Raw genomic sequence first — 20,749 nt, forward strand, 5'->3', positions numbered from 1 at the left:
ATTGTGGTACTGGGTATTGGATTTTATTTAATTGTTAATAAAAGACATTTGTAGTAAAGTATGTTAGGCGGTTATAGACTAGACCCGCAAAGCTAAGATGTATTGTTGGTTTAGTGGGTTTTATTCCTGATCTAGGCTTTGGATTTTATTTAATGGTTAATATGAGAAATTTATAGTAAAGTATGTTAGGCGGTTATAGGCTAGACCCGCAAAGCTAAGATGTATTGTTGGTTTAGTGGGTTCGATTCCCCTTGGTCTAGGCTTTAGATTTTATTTAATGGTTTATATGAGAACTTTATAGTAAAGTATGTTAGGCGTATATAGGCTAGACCCGCAAAGCTAAGATGTATTGTTGGTTTAGTGGGTTCGATTCCCCTTGGTCTAGGCTTTAGATTTTATTTAATGGTTTATATGAGAACTTTATAGTAAAGTATGTTAGGCGGTTATAGGCTAGACCCGCAAAGCCAAGATGTATTGTTGGTTTAGTGGGTTCGATTCCCCTTGGTCTAGGCTTTAGATTTTATTTGATGGTTAATATGAGAACTTTATAGTAAAGTATGTTAGGCGGATATAGGCTAGACCCGCAAAGCTAAGATGTATTGTTGGTTTAGTGGGTTCGATTCCCCCTGTCTAGGTCTTGGAATTTATTTAAAGGTTAGTATAAGAAATTTACAGTAAAGTATGTTTGCTAGACGCCTCCGTCCACGACACCTAGTAAATGGTAGTTGGACGTTAAGCCCCGCCTGAAAAAATAGGCGATTACTTTACTTTACCTTACGATCTCCTCAAATTATTGATAAAATGCTAATCCCCCCACCCCTTACCTGTTTATTATTCTAATTAATCAGAGCATGTTCAGTGTTTTGCGCGCCAACAAGTCCAAACAGGAAGTCTTACCCGCTAAGTAATTTCTTAAAAAATCTCCAATGAACACGCGCACACCACAAGCTAAGAACTTCCGTTATTCTGGATAGCTCTTAGACGTACCTGTTGACCTAAACCAGGTGTAATTACTAATTAAAATAAAGTACCAAAAAAAAAAATTAAGTTTCATTTTTTGTGTATTTGTATTGACAGAAATAAATGAATAAATACAAAAAAAAAAAGATCTGTCCAAAAGGCGCATGCGTAGTTTTTTTTTTTCTTTGAGGTTCAAGGTTGGCGAGTATTTTTGCAACACACCGGGAATAACAAACCCCCCGGGGGAACTTCATCTCCACAATCAAGTTCCACATTATGAACTTTATTCCTCACCTAGAGGAGGAATAAAGCGGTAGATTTACGATTCCCAGTCTGGACTAGGAGAACCACTTCTTTTTAGACTTCATTTTGTCTACTTTTGCTCTCCCTACCACCTCCTCCCCCAAATCGTGCTTTATAATACCAGAAAAATGTTCCTCAATCGCAATATATATTTTTTTTCTCTAGTTAGGCTTTTATTTATTTATTTGTGAATACATTATCGATATATTGTAATTTTTGAAATTTAGAATTATTACACTAACTCTACAAACACACATCAACCACTTACAGGACTGGCTTTTCAAATGGAGAATCAAAACTATCGTTACTAAATCAAAATTCATAGTATTTACTCTAAGATGGAAAATCCTACCTCCCATCATCTTGAGTCAAACTCCTATACCAACTGTGGACAAAGTACGCTACCTTGGACTGTACCTAGACAAACGGATGACATGGAATCCCCCGATACTAGACTCGAAAAGACAAGAAACTATCCCAACGCTACAAAACTTCTCGGCCAGACCACTTGACAAACGTTCGAAACTTAACCTACAAAACAAAAGACTCTTATATCTACTGTTACTGCGACCTATTTGGGGGTCATACGGCATCGAAATATGTGGGGGATCGACTAAGCGTTCCAACTCACTACGCCTCCAGACTTTACAGTCCAAAAATAATTCGAAATCTTCTTAACGCTCCGTTCTATGTATCTCATAATGACCTCAAAATCCTTTTCATTACAGTTTTCTCAAATATCATTCCTCTACTGCAGCTCATTCTAACCCTCTCATAGAACACCTGTCTTCCTCCACATTACCAGGTAATCCTCTAAGGATATTGGAAGAGAAGATGGCCTCGTGATCTACTCTTATCGTGAAAGCAAAGCAAGTTACTGTAGTGACACCACTAGGTGCTTTCTCCACTCGTGATTTTCACGTATTTTTTTGCTATCAGGTACCACATTTGCTTGTTGCTACAACCGTTGTAGTGGTAAATTCCAATAAAAGATTATAAAAAAAAAGTATTTATTTATTCAAAATAAATAAATAAATAAAAATTGTATAAATTCCAAAGTGGGAAGAAAATTGTCAATTAGGGAAGAGATATACTCAGTAAAAAACCATGTTTATTTCAACAACACATTTGCCAACCCTTAATTGTAAACATAAATTGCGTGTTAATTACGTGCGTTGGAAGTCACATTTCCGTTTCAGTAAAGTTACAGGAAGAAAGAGAGAGAGGAACGTTAAGCTTGAAGTGTTAATTGGTGCACAGGGTGGCTGAACAATGTGTGCTTTTATTGGCCCAAGCCCTGCCTGCTAAGCTAACTTGAGCACCTGATTCTATTGCTCTGCGTCCTGCTTCTTCTTCTTTTTTTTCAGCATCCTTTACCCACCACTCACCAAAGTCTTTTTTTGATTGTTTGCCTTTTATTGCCTTGTCTTTGAATGCAAATGAAGGTTCTACGTAGTCTTACTTTACATAGTAAACTTTAATTATTATTATTTTTTTGTTGCGGTTATTGTGCTACAATCAGCGCATTAGCGCTATAAGTAACAATGATACAATAGAGTAATAAACGATAAAATAACGAGTGCAGAGGTTACAGCAGTGGTAACACTCCAAAACAATGTATCGATCACTCTCTTCATTTGAGAGGAGATCACGAGGCCACTGTCTTTTAAGACGTCTTGTCCCCGGGTTATCAGGAAGAGTTCTAGAAGAAAGATTTTGAGCTAGAGGATTTATATGAGATTGCAGGCTGAAGTGGAGTTTTTCTGTATCGTGTTTTAGCAACTTCGGTGACAAAAGGAATGTTAAGGTCAGTGTGTATAGTCCCAGGTTGGGAGACATAAAATGGAGCGTTTACAATAGTTCGAAGTATTTTAGATTGAAGAGATTGAATCCTTTGGAGATTAGAGGCGTTTGGTTGAACCCCAAACAGCTCTATTCCATACGGGTTTTAAAATAGAAGTATAAATCAGTCTTTTGCTGTCCAGAGAGAGTTTTTGATCTATCGTCTAAGAGTCTTTTAAGTAGTCGATAGCGTCTGTTCAGTTCTGTTCTTTTAAGTCTAGTGTGGGGGGGGGGGGTCATATTATTTTTGAAACAGCTGATTACAACTTACAGGTAACTTAGCAAAATCTGCGATTCTTTGCGACGGATTTGCGCCTCGTTTGCTTCTGCATATGATGAAAATTAAACTAGGTATTTTTTTTTTAAATGTATGATTAGGTTGGCAGTTCTGGATAATATCTTTGATTTTATGCGTTGTAGCACGTATGTTGATTGTATCTCTGACTGGTATCGATTAATCAGTTAGATTTCGATTTCACTTATGTTTCCATCTCGTACTATAACTCATTAATTCCATGATCCGTCTAGGAATTCTTTGCTCTTTCTTCCATCCTTGAAACATGTCCGAGCCACTCCAACCATTTTCCTCCGTAATTCTTTGAAGGATGTCCTTTCTCTACTTCCATAGTCTTTCCTATCTCCGAATTTCTAATTCTTTCTAAACGGGATTTTCGAGCGGACCTTCTCTAAAAATACATCCATCTACCTCTGATAATGGATGAATGCCTGAAAGCGGTCAGGGATACAAATAAACATGCGAGCTAAGTCGGATTAAATCAAAGATAGGTATTTTTCATCCTAATGACTTTCCCTTCTGTATAGCTGAAAAGACGGAAGTCACTCTGATCACGTTTAATTCAAAGAAAATTGAAAGTACACCAGCTGTAAGTAAATGTTTCGGTGCATCATACGATGAACAGGAAGTCCTTGGTGGTACCAACATCAGATACCTCTTTTTTTAATTAACTTTTTAAAAAATGGGACTTAGCTATCAATTTCATCAGTACCCAAGGAGGGTTACCTAAAAATCGAGGGGGAGAAAATTAAAAATTCAATCTACTTTAAATATCTGGGTACCATTCTTGAAGTACATAGATGGCGGTTCTAGGAGAGAAGTGTCAAGAAGGATCACTGAGGGTCGCAGAGAGAGCCATAGGGTTGCTTAATCCTCTACTGTGGAGCAGTAACATACTACCGTCAGTTAAAAGGCTGATATATATAGTTCCATAGTCGAAAGCATTATACTGGTACGGTAGTGAAACATGGACTCCAGGAAGTCAAGAGAGAAAGAGAGAGGGAAATTGTTGGCAACCGAGATGGATTTTTTTTTTTTAGAAGGTCCCGTTTAGAAAGAGTTTAGAAATTCGGTGAAAAAAAAAGACTATGGAAGTAGATGAAGGGCATCCTCCAAAGAATTACAGAGGAAAATGGTTGGGAGTGGCTTGGACATGTTTCAAGGGATGGAAGAGCAAAGGATGCTCTAGACGGATCATGGAATGGGACCCAGAGAGAAGAAGGAGAAGAGGCAGGCCGAAGCTGTCATGGCTGAAGATGGGACTAAGAAGGATATAGTGTTTCAATAGAAGATGCAAAAGATAGAGAGTTTTGGAGGTGTAAAATTGAAAGTTATGAAGATCACATACTCCAAATCAATTTATTTTTATTATTTTATTCAGCTAAAGTCCTTCGGCACACTTCAATATCCCTTTAGCCAATAACCTAATCCATTCTCGGCTTCCTTAATTTCCATAATAGCCTAAAACCATACATCCTAATCCCAGTAGCACAAGCCTTATCCACAACAACCCATCCGGACAGTCCTCCACGACGCCCGAAACGACGTTGGCCCCGCGACCTTTTCCTGTTTCCTAAACTTCCTTCCAACCTCTAGAGAGTTCCAGCATTGGCTGGCCCCTCACTCAGCATGCCTTCCCGATTGTGGCGCTGGATCTTCCAGGATTCAGCCTACAATCTGTGCGTAACTCAATGATGATCACATTTACTTAATGTATATGTATATGTACAGCCTGTAAATAAATAAATAAAAATTTATTCAGGGGTACCCCAAAACAGGATATTTCCCATGGAAATTTGATACTGGAAAATTGGACTCAATATTTTCCTCTTATTACCTAGTAGTGAGCGAAAATTGAAAAAAGTAAAATCATTTAGTTTAAAAACAAATATATTCTAATGAAAATTATTTCTTAAAAATGATGCCAATGTATGTAAGACAGTCGGATGACTAATTATGCAAGTAACTGCATTTAAAAAATAAATAAATAAATAACTTCCTCGGCCTGTCAAACTATCTCGCTTTCAATTTTTTGTTGTACGAGTATGAAGACCAGCTTTCATCTGCAATTTGCATTTATAGTTTCTATAAATTCCGTTAGAAATTTGGCTTCACTTCAATGCATAACTGTAGTGAGCCCAGAATGCAATCTCGCTCTGTCATGATTACTAAATGACTTAGTTGCTCTGCAAAGAGTCTGTCTGCCTTGCTGTCTCCCAACTTTCATGACAGGACTCATCAATTTGTGTGTTTTTTCTTCCTTTTTTAATTTTGATTGATATCAGTTAGTTAAATTGATGTAAAACTTTCTAAAAAATAGTCAATTAGTTTTTGTTAATTAATTACGAAGGAATTCTTCGGCATCGTGGCGCCGGATTTAAAAAAAAACTTAAAAAATTGAGCATACGAGGTGTGGCTATTAAATAACGAGACTATTGCTGAAAAACATTTTATTTTAAATTTAAACATATTTAGTTATTATCACCTTCAATATACACCCCTCCCCTATCCCTAAAACGCTCCATGCGAATTTACCATTGTTCAGAAACAGTGCTGGAAGTCTTTTTCTTCTGTGAGCTCCTGCATGACGCGTGCTGCTTTTTCTTTTCAACGGACTGAAATCGTGTTCCTTTTAATGCAGATTTGACTTTGGGGGAACAGAGAGAAAAGTCACATGGGACCAGGTCAGGCGAATAAGGCGGATGTGGCCTAAAACTGGGATGTTGTACTTGGCAGTGTGAGCCGGCGCGTTGTCTTGATGGAGAAGAACCCAAGACTTGTTCTTCCACAAATCGGGTCGTTTTTTTCCTTACTCTTTTCACGAAATTGAGCAAGTACCTTACGGTAGTAATGTTGATTAATTATAATCGATATTTTCATCCGTTTCTGGACGTGGGAAGGGCGACTCGGGTGGTCATAATCTCAGCCATCTTGGAACCGCTTGAACCACTCAAAACTTCTTTTAATAAAAGATGAAGTTTCAGTAGCGGTTTTACCCAAGTTTTGATGTGAAATTTCACGACAATTCGTTGCTCTACTACATGTGTAGTGTATCATGTTTTCGGCAAAACGAAACTAAAACACCTCTCACACCACAAACACGTCAGGTTCCGGTCAGATTTCTCTACAAAAACGTGAGAGGCCGCTGCAATCGAAAGAGAAGGCTTTACGCTGCCTGTCGTTAAGATTTGGCCCATGCATAGTTGTTCTGTAGCAGCATCAGTCTCGTTATTTAATAGCCACACCTCGTATTTCTGTGTTAATGGTTAAGCCAATTAGAATAGAAGCTAGGCCTCGAATTAGCCAATAAGGAAGATATTTATTTAGCTTAAAAATTTAAAGACGGGCCACCATGTACGTGTGTTAAAGTGTGTTAACATCAAATTTTTCCAATTTTATTAAAAAGTATTTACTTTTATAAATACGTAATTAAAGGAAATGAAATATTACGCGCAATATCGGAGAGCTAATGGCATGAGAGAGGGCAGTTTGTCTCTGGTCTGTGCAACAACAAAAAAAAATAAATAAGATAAAAAAAATACAAAGAACAAAACCAGAAAACTAAAAAGGATTTAAAAAAAAAAAAAAAATGCTTCGAGTAAAAAAATAAAAATAAAAAGAAGAAGCAAGCTGGCAAGCCTAACGTATTGGTTTGGTTGGTTGGACAAGAAGTTGGTGGTAGCTCTGAGCTGAGGTCTTGTTATGGAGCGTAGTAGTAGCTTTGGTTTAAAGAAAGGCAATTTGGTGCCATATATGGTATCCAGTGTAGGAGAGCGTGCACAACCGGTGTAAGTGCACCCAGTCTGCTGACCACGAAGTGTGTCTGTCTGTCAGTATACGCTGTATGACTCACCTGCCCCTGCGCGCCTATCAGCGTATTAGTTCTTATATAAAATAAATTATTTACTTTAATCGTGCTTCATATAATATAATATGCTTTATAAAGAGCGTTTTAAAAAAATAAAATAAAATGGCTGCTCCGTGTAGCGCGATTCAGTCTGCGATTTCGTGACTGGAAACTTGTCGTTAAGACCGGAAATCAGTGGGGGAAGGAAAACTACTGATTTTACGTGGGCGGAAGACCTAACCTAAAATCTGCTACGACCACTCAAACAATTACAATTTTCACGTTTCTAGTCTAAGTTATCAATAAGTTTACGTGGTGTGGCTGTTAAATAGCGAGACTGATGCTATTACCGAAGAACTATGCTTGCGCCAAATCCTAACGACCGGCAGCTGTGCAGCGTAAAGCCTTCTCTTTCGATTGCAGCGTCTCTCTCGTGTTTGTAGAGAAATCTGTCTGACCGGAACCGTCCTTTGTGTAAGAGGTGTTAGTTTTGTTTTGCTGAAAACATGATACACTACACATGTAGTAGAGCAAAGATTGTCGTGGAAGTTCACATCAAAACTCGATAAAACCGCTACTGAAACTTATCTTTTATTAAAAGAAGTTTATAGCGATGAATGTTAAATCACGTTCGCGAGTTTTTGAGTGGTTCAAGCGTTTCCAATATGGCTGAGAAGAAGTCGGAGATGATGACCACCCGGGTCGCCCTTTCCACGTCCACAAAACGGATGAAAATATCGATTATAATTGATCAACATTACTTCCGTAAGGTGCTTGCTCAACTCCCGTGAAAGAATAAGGAAAAAAAAGACCCGATTTGTGGAAGAACAAGCCACGGGGTTCTTCTCCATCAAGACAACGCGCCGGGCTCACACTGCATTGTCTGTCAAGACGACGTTTCTAGCCAAGTACAACATCCCAGTTTTAGGCCATCCGCCTGTGACCTTGCCCCATGTGACTTTTTTATCTGTTCCCTAAAATCAAATCTGCATTAAAAATGGAGCACGATTTCAGTCCGTTGAAGCTGAGTGAAAGAAAAAGCGGCACGTGTTCATGCAGGAGCTCAGAGAAAAAGACTTCCAGCACTGTTTCTGAACAATGGTAAATTCGCATGGAGCGTTGTAGGGATAGGGGAGGGGTGTATATTGAAGGTGATAATAACTAAATATGTATAAATTTAAAATAAAATGTTTTACAGCAATAGTCTCGTTATTTAATAGCCACACCTCGTATGCTGCATTTTTTTTGGTGCTAAATATTCCACAGCACTCTTTAGCAAAAACAGGGAGATTGAGAAGTAGATTCCTTTTACTCTCTTTCATCCAGAATAAGAGAAGGTAATTGAGGTTTTTTCCCCTTTGTATACAGACACAGGAGTTGTTTAAAAGTATTGGCGCTAGCAGCGTTATTGTACATTTATTTACGTAATAACAAGGTACAAACAAAAAGATCGTATTGAAGTAGAATTGCAATAACAAAGCATATTGCCCAAAACATTCACTTTAACTGTCTCTCTAAACTGAGAGAAAAACGGATACACAAAAATCAGAAATGCGCGCGCGCGGGGGGTGATGGGAATATGAGAGTCTGCACATGGTAGCCGCCAAGTAGCCAGACGGTGAATTCGTTTATACAAATCGAATTGTTTTTTTTCTTGTGTTAAAGACGTGGAAATAGTTTACACAAAAGTCAAACAATCTACATTTGTAAATATTTTGGTGTTAAACCAAAAATGTAACTGTATGTGTTAACTTTTTATTTTTTGGTCTGTTTGTTTAAATGATTGCCTATATAATGGGCCGAAAGAGAGCGCTAGCTCGCTATGGTTGGGAAAGCCGGCAACTTACTCTCAACAACACTTAACATACTGAGACACACCACAATACACGCGCACACTCCTGAGCTACTGACAAATACAAATAGTCCTAATGTCTGGATTGTTTCAGTAAGGTCGTAATTTTTGTGCTAGAGTTTACAGGTTCAAATCTTGACAAGGGTTATTCAAGATTTTTTTTTTTTTTAAGCCTTATAATAGTTCTTTGGGGGGGGGGGAGAACGGTTTTTACAGAACTTTTCTCTCACTACTTTTTGAAGTATTCACTGAATGGTCCTGGAAATGATAGATGTAAACCCACAGTAGTGCAGCGAAAATGAAGAGGCTAAAGGAAATCTAAAAAATTCGATTATCCTTTAAGTAAAGTGTTCTTCTTCTTCTGGGGCCTCCTCCATTCCTCTCGATCGTGAGCTCTATAGAACGCCATCTACGCACGCCCATGCTATTCAGGTCTGTCTCCACATCATCCAGCCACCTCAATGACGAAGCCCCTCTCGATGACGTCGACTCCCTGGAGGGCCATAAAGTGTCACTTCCGGTAATGTAATTTAAATCACATACCCGAAATTTTAGCAACTCATTCAATTCTTCTTTATAATAAGCGCCACGGTAGCCGAGCGGGTTAAGAGGCGATACCCGCAAAGCTAAGATGTATTGTTGGTTAGTGGGTTCGATTCCCGGTCTTGGCCTTGGATTTTATTTAATGGTTAAATGAGAAATAGTAAAGTACGTTTGCTATTCGCCTCCGTCAACGACACCTAGTAAATGGTAGTTGGACGTTAAGCCCCGCCTGAAAAAATAGGCGATTACTTTACTTTTTAAATACATATTTAAAAACTATAAAAGAGTTGAAACATCCGTAAGTTGTAACGTATACGATTTTTAGTAACATGTCTCTGGTTCAGGTTACACAACTGGCATCTTAGAAGGTCTTCACAAAAACTAGCTATTCCAAATATTCACAAAGATCTGTAAACGTGTATTATTATATTTAATAATACATAATTTAGCGAGAAATCCATTTTTACTTACATCCTACCATGTTGTATGTATGTTCCATTTATTAATTGTAAATCAAGTTGCAAGTTTATTCTATTGGTTATTTTACAGTTATTATCTACTTTGGAAGCACGAAGCGGACACGTTCGTGAGTGCGTGGGCCCGATGGAGACAATATTTGTCCAGTCGGTGACTCCGGACAGTGGGGCGGCTAAAGCAGGTCTAAATATTGGCGACCGTCTCCTTGGTGTTAATGGCAAATCGGTACACAATAAGACATACTCGGCTGTGGTGCATATGATACAAGAATCGCCCGACTATCTTTGTCTTATTGTTGTGCCTAAAGAAGAGGATCTCATACAATTGGTAAATTTCTTTTTATTATTATTAATAGCAGTAGTTAATTAATCAGTGACTGGTAAAGTTCGCCCACCTTCAAGTAGTTATCTTGGCGAATAGTATGGATATAATGTACGAACTCTCACTAGCTGTTAGAGGCATCATGGTATCAGTGGGAGCAAAGGATGCAGTGCATTGAATAAGATGATAATTATTACTTATTAATTGTGTTGTGTATAACTACTCAAAAGAAAAATTAATTCAAATGAATCACTTCCAAATCTAAAAGAATGGAGCAGTTTACTGCTATCCTCGGTAGCCGAGAGGTTATAGGCTAGACCCGCAATGCTAAGATGTATTGTTGGTTTAGTGGGTTCGATTCCCCCGGTCTAGGCTTTAGATTTTATTTAACGTTTATTATGAGAAATTTATAGTAAAGTATGTTAGGCGATTATAGGCTAGACCCGCAATGCTAAGATGTATTGTTGGTTTAGTGGGTTCGATTCCCTTTCTTAGGCCTTAGATTTTATTTAACGTTTATTATGAGAAATTTATAGTAAAGTATGTTTGGCGGTTATAGGCTAGACCCGCAAAGCTAAGATGTATTGTTGGTTTAGGGGGTTCGATTCCCCTGGTCTAGGTCTTGGATTTTATTTAATGGTTATTACGAGAAATTTATAGTAAAGTATGTTAGGTGGTTATAGGCTAGACCAGGGGTCGGCAACCCGTGGCTCGCGAGCCGCATGCGGCTCTTTTATCCAAATTTTGTGGCTCTTCAGCCTGTCCGAAATGAATTGTATATTTCAATTTTATTGAAACAAATGAAAATTTCATTTATTAAAGTAAAGATATTTTTTCAAAAAGAATTTTAAATGTGATAGGTTTGAAATTGAATAGAGTTATATGAAAATACAGTACGTAATATACAGGTCTGCCACCATTTTCATTCAAACACAGATTTAGTTATTATTTATTTTTTTTATTTACTTTGCAATATGTGAAAATAAATATATAAAACATTTAAATGTTATTGAATATCATAAAATAATAATTTGCGAATACAAATGATCTACAGAGTTGTTTACATTATCATCCTTGCGGCTCTTGGTAAGATTTATTAAAATTATTTAAGGAGAAATGGCTCTCTACTTAAAATAGGTTGCCGACCCCTGGGCTAGACCCGCAAAGCTAAGATGTATTGTTGGTTTAGGGGGTTCGATTCCCCTGGTCTAGGTCTTGGATTTTATTTAATGGTTAATATGAGAAATTTGGATTTTATTTATGTTTGCTATTCGCCTCCGTCCACGACACCTAATTTGTGGTAGTTGGACGTTAAGCCCCGCCTGAAAAAATAGGCGATTACTTTACTGCACTCTGGGATTGCACAATAGATTGTACTGTTCACACATCTCCAGGAGTTCTGTTTCTTGCTCAAGAATGCTGAAAGTTCGAAACCTATTATGGCAGAAACGTTCTCTGAATTAGATGTTCAGTAGTGAAGGAACTAGATTTATTCCTATTTCTTTTTCTTAAATATACATACATATATACATAGGTATATATGAAAATGTCTAGAGAATTATTTTAATTTCAAGTGACCTAAATTAGCCACACAGATCATCACTATTTCAGCGCTCTTCAGATACCTCTCACTGAATATGTTCGTTTTCTATTTAATGTGCTGAATGTGAAGGATAGATCGTGAAAGGCCGCCGTCAACTCTCTTTATTATCAATATCTTTTCTCTCTCTCTATGAATTACGTGCATTTATTTATGTATTTATTGTAATTATTATTATTTTTCTTTAACATATATGTGTATGCCCTTGTGCAATTTATGCATTCATTGAAATCTCATATTGCACTTTAAATATCATTATTAAAAATAATATTTTGTTTCGTATTCCATGTTGATTATAACCTGACCTATAGTTAACAGCAATTATGCATGGAAACAATGTGCAGATAGGTTATACGCTTTGTGATAAATAGTTTTATTTTAGTTATTCCGTAAGAATATTAACTTTCTCTAAATTGTAAAAAAAAAGTATTGCTATCGTATCAAATGTTCTTCATTAAGTTTTCACTTGGAATTTCCGTATAGAAGTGCCCTGAAATCGAAAATAATGACGGTCTGTGCAATGTATATGCTTAGAATATATGTAACATTTAAAGATGAATACTCTAGCTCAAGAAAAATAGAAAAAGTCGCAGTAAGTTCAAAAATTACATTATTTTTATAGGCCAATCTGAAAGGAATTAGTTTGCGAATTTCCACCTTACTGGTCAGTGCTTCTTAATTTGTTAATGCTGCTGGCTAATTTAGTGGTTTCATTTTCCGGGATTATCTAGTATAAATATGTCTTAAAGAAGTATAGATTTTCTTCGGCGTCGAAGAAGTTCAGCATTACAACACATTGGACAAAATAGCATTTTGGTGAAACGTGACATTCGTGGCAAATGTTCGCTGAGTTTAGTCACCTACCTGTCGCTCGTGATTATGATTCAATTCGGGAAAATTTATTTGAAAGGGTTATCATCTTTTATAGTGAAGGAAACTTAAGTTGTTGTGATATTGAAGTAATCTTGTCCTTTTCAAGAGTTATTTTAACATGAATTATTCCAATTATATTCAAAAACCATTATTAATAATTCTGCTCTTTTTTTTCAATTTTTGCAGTTTTTTGGTCGAACCGCTCATAACCCCGAAACGAACGAGCGCCCGAACCGAGCCAGCTCTAGAAATCGGGGAGGAATACCTGGTGAAGCTGTAAAATCTTCAGGATCTCCAGCAAGAAGATCAATACCTTCATTGCCGCCAGTCCAAGCTCCTATAATTGCACCGCATTTAGGTGATTTTTTTTTTTTATTATTATTAAGAATAAGACTTTCTATTAAGAATGGTCGATCAGGTATAATGTGATGATGAATACAACAAGAAAAGAAAATAAAGAAAAATGCACAATTGCATGTTTTATATTCTCCATGGGTCAGCTCTTTTAATTTCGATAATATCGCTAACCTTTAGCTATTAAAACATTATTTTTGTTCCGCATTCTTTAGTTTATTCAAAATCTAAATAATTAAACTTATTTTCCGGGTTTTTAAAATCTTATTACTTTTCCTACCTCCCATATTATTAAAAAATTGAACCTTTTTAAGATTTATTAACAGCTGATTTGTGGTCCATAAGCTTCCTTCATGCTTTAAGTCTAAGATTATTTGAGCTTTTAATTTCAGTACACTCCCTGGGATTCATTTGTATTGCTGCAATAAACTTTGAAAGTTCTCTTGGAATGACCAAGTAAACTTCAACTCAAAACGATTCAACTTACAAGCTAAGCACTTTGCTAATGATATCGTTAAGTGTTATTGACGTTGAAGTGTAAATCGTAGTTTGAAAGTTGTTTCTAATCCTGTTTATAACAAGGTACTTCTAGTCTAATAGAATAACACTATTAAGTTTACGAGTATAAAGAGCTGAGATGGAAATTGCTGAAGTTTGATGAATTTGTTAAAAAGCTGTGAATCATGTTTTCAAAAATTATTGCTCGCATTTCTTCAGTGATTCACATTTTAATTAAAGTTGCATTCATTAGTTATAAAACTAGGAATTTGTAGAACCCTTTTTTTTATAGAGTCAAGGAGTTTCAATTAATTTGAATATTTAAGTTCTACACAAATCTGGGGATTTGCTTAAAGTTTGTACTTTGTCTTCGGCAACCAAAATCCGAGGACTCCAGTCCAATCAGTTGATTCCGCGAATGGCTTGGACTATTGAATAATCGAACTCATTATTGCTTAGCAAAGTTGTGGGCGCTGGACTAGAGGCTAGAAGCTCTGGAATGGGGTTACTTATCAGACAAAGTAGGTATAGAAAGGTATCCACTTTGGGTTAATGTTCCGGGCTTACGGGTCATCTCTCCAAATACCCTGCAGTTTTAAGCCCTATAACTGACTTGCCATGATCTGTCCATCCTTTCGTAACACGGCCTGCTTCTTCTCTCTTTTTGTGATTAAGCTGTCTAATAAAACTTCTTGATGAGGAAATTAGCAGAATAGATGTGGATAATAGGCATTTTATATATTACATAACTCTTGATTCACTCACTTGTCCAGGATTCTAATCAAGGCAGTGCGTCCTTAACTTTTTTTACGTCGAGAGAAAAAAGATTTACAAATTTAGTATTTCGTTGGATCTGTTATATATATCTGGCATGTGAAAAAGACATTTATATAAACTAAATTTCTTTTGAAGCACACTCTTCATGATTTATTTTTATCTTAACGTTAACCTTCTTGGTTGTCTCAAGAAGTTTCAACTTATCTTTTGAAAATCACTTTTTTTATTCTATTATAATTTCTGAAAAGACAAGAAACTAACCAACGCCACAAATTTCTCGCTAGACTACTTGACAAACGTTCGAAACTTAACCTACATAACAAAAGACTCTTATATCATCTACTGTTACTGCGACCTATTGGGTCATAAGGCATCGAAGTATGGGGATCGACTAACCGTTCCAACTCACTACGCATCGAGACATTACAGTCAAAAATACTTCGAAAACTTCTTAACGCTCCGTTCTATGTATCTAACCTCACTATCCATAATGACCTCAAAATCTCCATTTCATTACAGATCTTGCTAACACTCGTTTCTTCAAATTTCATTCCATTCTATAGCAGCTCATCCTAACCCTCTCATAGAACACCTATCTTCCTCCACATTACCAGGTAATCCTCTAAAGAGATTGAAGAGAAGATGGCCTCTCGTGATCTACTCTTATCGTGAGAGCAAAGCACGTTACTGGAGTGGCACCACTGGGTGCCTTCTCCACTCATGATTTTCTTCTATTTCTTTTTTCTTTCACCATATTTGCTTGTTGCAACAACTGTTGCAGTGGTAAATTTCAATAAAAGATTTAAAAAAATATTTATATAAAATTTCCTTTAAAAATGTTCTGAAGAACCCATTTTCATATGTTTATTTAAATGACTACCTTTTAGAAATGAACTCCTAATACAATATAGTTTTTAAATTGTCTTATCTATCTCTGTCTATAATCTGATCTCCTAATTCTTCTATTTCAGATAAAATGCCGTTAGACAATGGTGACACTGAACAAGCAGCTGCAGCCGCCCCTAGACAACAACCTGGCAGAGCGAACACACTGCCAGAAGTGGCGGCCACAGTTCCTGGTTGTTTGACTCCAGTTGGTGGCGGCCCAGGTTATACAAACAATGCATTTTGGGATTCATTAAATGCTCTCACTTTCAATAGCCATAATCATGAGAATGTCATGTCCAGGTAAAAATTTAAGCAATCCGATTGTCAAATCGCGTAGTAAATTTCAATTTTTTATTAATAACTTGTTTTTCTACCCCCTTTTTTTTTTGCCCCCCTTTCTCTAGATTACGGAAAAGTCTTCGTCAAAAAGAAGAATTCCTTTGCAGTGCAAGCAGTTCTTCTTCTACTTCGCCGTTGCATTCCAGTGCAGGTTCTGTTGGACCAGCTAGAAGTACTACGACGGACAATGTTGTAGCAACTGCTAGCAGACTTCCACAAAGAATCGCCACCACACCCGTTTGGCCTCCTGCTATTCCTGCTTCCAGTGTGCCTCAACCTTTACCAAAGGAGGTTATAGTCAGGCATCAACAACATTCACCTGGTAAAAATAAAAAGACAATGATTGATCAAATATCAATTAAATTTACAACAATTTGATTTACTTACATCCTAGTAATTACTTGTATTTTAAAATCGTTTAGCTGTCAACTAAATTCTGGCCCGATTCTACTCTTAGCTGCTTTTACGTTTTAAGTCGCCTCCTTCAGGCGAATTCTCTCTTTAGGCAAGACTGGGTTTCTAATTTATTGCAAGAGACTTCAATGCTGAAGCACTTTTGAAGCGTGCTGTTGTAGTGTACGACCCCTTTCTCAAAAGGGGCATTATTTTAATCTGTTTTTAATGATTTTCTGTCATCATTGTACCCAGTCAAAATGGAATATTATTTTAATTATTGGAAAAACATCTGCACTTTTTAAACTAAAATGAGAATCCAAACCATTAACGCCCTACATCATGTAGATTTATATTTATTATTTATATTATTACATTTATTGGTGTAACCTGTTACGTTAAAGGAGGTTTTATATAATCCATGGCCTTTTTCTTTTTTTTTAAGGTTTCGTTTATGGAGGTGCTGTAACAAACGCTCCTAAAATAGAATCTCGTTCTGCCTCTTTGGGCGGAGTCGAAAGTTTACCAGCGGTGGTTCGACTGGATCGTATACAAGAGGAGAGAGCCCAGAGGCATTCACCACCCAAACAGTGTTCCATGGATTCAGCAACCCAGAATGTTGCCTCTACAACTCAACCACCTTGTTTCAGATTTGTCTCGCAGAGAGCTAGGCAGTTTGAATCGGCACATTCTTTACAACCCAACATTCATTTATATAGGTTGGTTTGTTTTTCTTTTTAATGCTTCAATGGATTTGAAATCATCTAGAGAGAAAAAGAGGATAATGTATCCAGAGAGTATTTTAAGTTTTATTTCAGGAACAGAAAGAAAACAAAAGGATGGGATGAAATACGGTTATTTTGTTTCATCATTACTAACACATCTTCTTCAAATGTTTTTTGTTCGAATTAAATGAAAACAGTGCCTTGATATTGTTGGTTCTCTCGCAGGAATCGTGTACTAACTGTAAGTGGTCTAACACATTAACTGAGACTCAGATATTGAGTACTCGGTTGTTCCCTCCATTACTTTCCCAACAAGATATGTGTAATTGCAGATCCAAATGGAGAAGGATAGTAAAAAGTTACAGCATACTTTTTTTAGCATAAATTATCCCTGAAAAAGTCAGAACAGCGGCGTAGACCATTCTAGAGAGAATCTACGCCAGCTTCTCCGCCCACAAATGGACCTCTAGTTTTTTTCTGATTCTTTTACGCTTGAACTTGCCCACCCAGTTATATGCACTCGTTAATCCAGATTCATCTTCAGTAATTCATCCTAGCGATCATGTTTCCTCTTGAGTGGTAAGCTACTTTTGATTGTGAACTTAATTTTTTTCTTAGAAATCCAAGGACAAGAAATGTGCTCAAAATGATTAAATTTATAGAATAATTTCAATTTATAGTTTCAAAATTGTTCAGTTTTTACGACACTCGGTAGAAATTGTGTTGTTAACTTGGTAATTATCTTCAAAAAACTAATTTTCTAAAAGGAGAGAAAAGGTTCAAATTGAAAATGGTACGTATTAATGCGAATTTAATATGAATACGTTAAGTTCAGAGAAATTCGTTTCAGTCATTTTACAGGAAATCACGGTAGATGAAAAGTTTTAAGTCCAGTTGGCGATTTTTCAGCCTAAAGTGGGATTGTTTCCAAACGGAACACTATGTTAGTGCTTCACACTAATCTATCTCAAAAATCCATTTTTTAAAAACACTTGTTTTATGCTTGAGGATCTCAAAAAATTATTTTTTTCGATGAATGCACTATTTCTACAATTGACAGGAACTTCTTTTAAGTTAGAAAAATTAGTTGTAATAACTAACGAAGAGTTAGAAAATATTTAATTTCAAGTTTTTTTTAAATTTTGAATAATTACTGTTTATCTAATCATTCAAATTTTCCCGCTCCATTTTTGTTTGATTTAGTATTTTAATGGCTGATAAATTGTTAAAGTAGGTTATAACCTGGCTATCATTGCTATCGTGTTTGTTACCAAGTTATGAATGGGATGCTTATCTTTGGACTTGTTTTCTGTGTAAATTGCAATATTTAAATGGACATTTATTGCTTATATTTTATGTAAGTCCTTTTTATTTTTTACATGTTAAACGGTTAAAATTTACTATGTAGTTCTGTCCTTAGTTTTAATTTGTGATAACCTATCGTTAAGTTATTGGTTCCGGCTCCTTACATATATGATTTATGGCAGAATATTTGTATAATATAAAGCTTTATTAATTCCCCAATATAAAGATAAAAGGTAATGATAAATTTTATGTAAACAAAAAGTTTTGTTTTATGTTCTGTAAAATTGTATAACATATTTCGTTTTATTTAAAAGAAAAAAAGAGCAATTTCAAATATCCTTATAACATGTGGAAATTAGTATCATAATTAACGTTTTGTTGTTTTAAGTTTTGTGAATAATAAATCATTAAATTTTGTGAAGTTATCAGCTTTTGTTTGAACTAATGCTAGTACATTACTTTGAACGTAAAGTAACGTTTATTACAGTGGTATAGGTTATCTGAATAAGTATTATAGCCACATTTAAATCATTTCTTTTTGAGTAAATTTTTCCAAAACAGAGTATAAAATAATCCTGTAGAAATGGTAATCTATTTTAAAATACATTTGTAGTGACAGTTCTTAATATTTTAACCAATTCGTGATGACTTGGTTTTCTCTCAGAAAGTTTGTAACTGAATACACACAATTACTTTCATCATTTTCATAATTTGAGTTTACTATACTATGTCAGAAATGGTTTTCTTTTCTTTATTACACAATTCAGTGTTGAATAGCATGATCAGTACTTAGAGTGGTATAGTTAGGTATTGAAAACAAAAAGTTACATTAATTTTAACATTAATCGCTTATCTTCTGCTGATAAAGTTATGGCATGACCAAAAAAACTTGTTATGCCAACTTTATAATGCCATTTATGTAGTTTCTCTTTTTTTTTTTTATTTATAAAAACTTTTTTTTTTAAATGCTGTTTAATTGATGTTAAATGCTTGAATTAAAGTAACAGAAATATGTTATGAAAAAGTTGAACAGAATGGGGGTATTATTAATATACAGGGTGACCAAAGTTATATGCTCCACCCACTTTTTTTTTTAACGGCGGGAAATTTCGAAAAAAATAAAAAACACGTGTTTAATCATTTTTAGTCTAGTTTATTTTCAGTGATTGACCCATTTTTTTAAACCTCTGTGCCTCGAGGTACAGCATCCAACTTTTGTTTTTCAAATGGAACGTTATATTTTTTGTTGCATATTTTTGTAGTATTTGAGCTCCTAAAAACAACAAAAAAATTTTTTTTGAAATCGGTTAGGTTTTTCCAAAGTTATGGGTATTTAAAATATGAAAAACAAATTTCAGTTTACTGTCAAAATTACGTTATTTTTTTTTAAAGAATCTATTCAAACTGGGCACAACCAACGGATAGGCAAGCCAAAACTCTGGACTCCCACGCTTTGCTTGTAGCAGCACTTATCGTGGCGAAGTCAAGATCTAGGCAGGCTAGAAGTATTCGACGTTCAGGTTGCTTTTTCTACAAACGTTTAGGTGGAGTTATAGGAAATCAACTAATCGGCCCCATACTTCTACAGAGAGAACTTAACTAGTGAAAGGTATCCAACTTTTTTTTTCAGAGACATTTTGCCAGTTCCGCTTGAAGATGTTCATCTACAACGTCGGATAGATATGTATTTTCAACAAGATGGTTGCCCGGCGAGAGTGGTTCGAGGTTAGCTGGGCAGAAATTTCCATTAAAAGTGCGTAAGGACTCATTGTCCCATCCAATGGCCACCTCGATATCCCGGACTTGACCCAAGTGGACTATATTTTGTGGGGATACCTAAAAAATAAAGTGTGAATTATCCTTAATCCCGTGACTTCAGTCGATGATCTGAAACGTCGAATTACTCTAGCCTGCCTAGATCTTGACTTCACCACGATAAGTGATGCTACAAGCAAAGCGTGGGAGTCCAGAGTTTTGGCTTGCCTATCCGTTGGTTGTGCCCAGTTTGAACAGATTCTTTAAAAAAAATAACGTAATTTTGACAATAAACTGAAATTTGTTTTTCATATTTTAAATTACCATAACTTTTGAAAAACCTAACCGATTTCAAAAAAAAATTTTGTTGTTGTTTTTAGGAGATCAAATACTACAAAAATATGCAACAAAAAATATAACGTTCCATTTGTAAAACAAAAGTTGAATGCTGTATCTCGAGATACAGGGGTTTAAAAAAATGGGTCAATCACTGAAAATAAACTAGACTAAAAATGATTAAATACGTGATTTTATTTTTTCGAAATTTCCCGCCGTTAAAAAAAAAAGTGGGTGGAGCCTGTAACCATGGTCACCCTGTATATATTTTTTTTTCTTATCATACATTTCTAGTATCTAAAAATAAGAAAAGATTAAAAAAGTATAATAAATTATCTTAAAAACTTATCTTTAAAAACAAGTTTTGCAAAATTTTATCTTCTTTTTTAAACACGAGTTTTTAATATTTTTGTTGATAACATTTCAGTTTAAAGTAAGTTACTGGTCCGAGTATATTGTTAGACAT

At 35.7% G+C, this 20,749-nt stretch overlaps 1 protein-coding gene across 12 annotated transcripts in view; it reads left to right on the top strand.

Moving 5' to 3' along the window:
* The window catches only part of RhoGAP19D (Rho GTPase activating protein at 19D), a 270,087-nt gene that overhangs the window by 177,295 nt on the left and 72,043 nt on the right, over nucleotides 1–20,749 (top strand). For all 12 annotated transcript variants that reach the window (XR_012454373.1, XM_074115154.1, XM_074115153.1 and 9 more), the window contains 5 exons: nucleotides 10,192–10,446; nucleotides 13,100–13,271; nucleotides 15,514–15,730; nucleotides 15,835–16,091; nucleotides 16,608–16,881. Coding sequence is in view for 11 of the 12 variants with exons in the window: in XM_074115154.1 (XP_073971255.1) it covers nucleotides 10,192–10,446; nucleotides 13,100–13,271; nucleotides 15,514–15,730; nucleotides 15,835–16,091; nucleotides 16,608–16,881 (1,175 nt within the window). In the remaining variant the exon portion in view is untranslated. The remainder of the gene's footprint in view (nucleotides 1–10,191; nucleotides 10,447–13,099; nucleotides 13,272–15,513; nucleotides 15,731–15,834; nucleotides 16,092–16,607; nucleotides 16,882–20,749) is intronic.

Source organism: Rhodnius prolixus, unplaced genomic scaffold (assembly GCF_049639745.1).
Source record: "Rhodnius prolixus isolate KJV_2025 unplaced genomic scaffold, Rpr scaffold_7, whole genome shotgun sequence".
In the NCBI taxonomy this organism is placed as follows: domain Eukaryota; kingdom Metazoa; phylum Arthropoda; class Insecta; order Hemiptera; family Reduviidae; genus Rhodnius; species Rhodnius prolixus.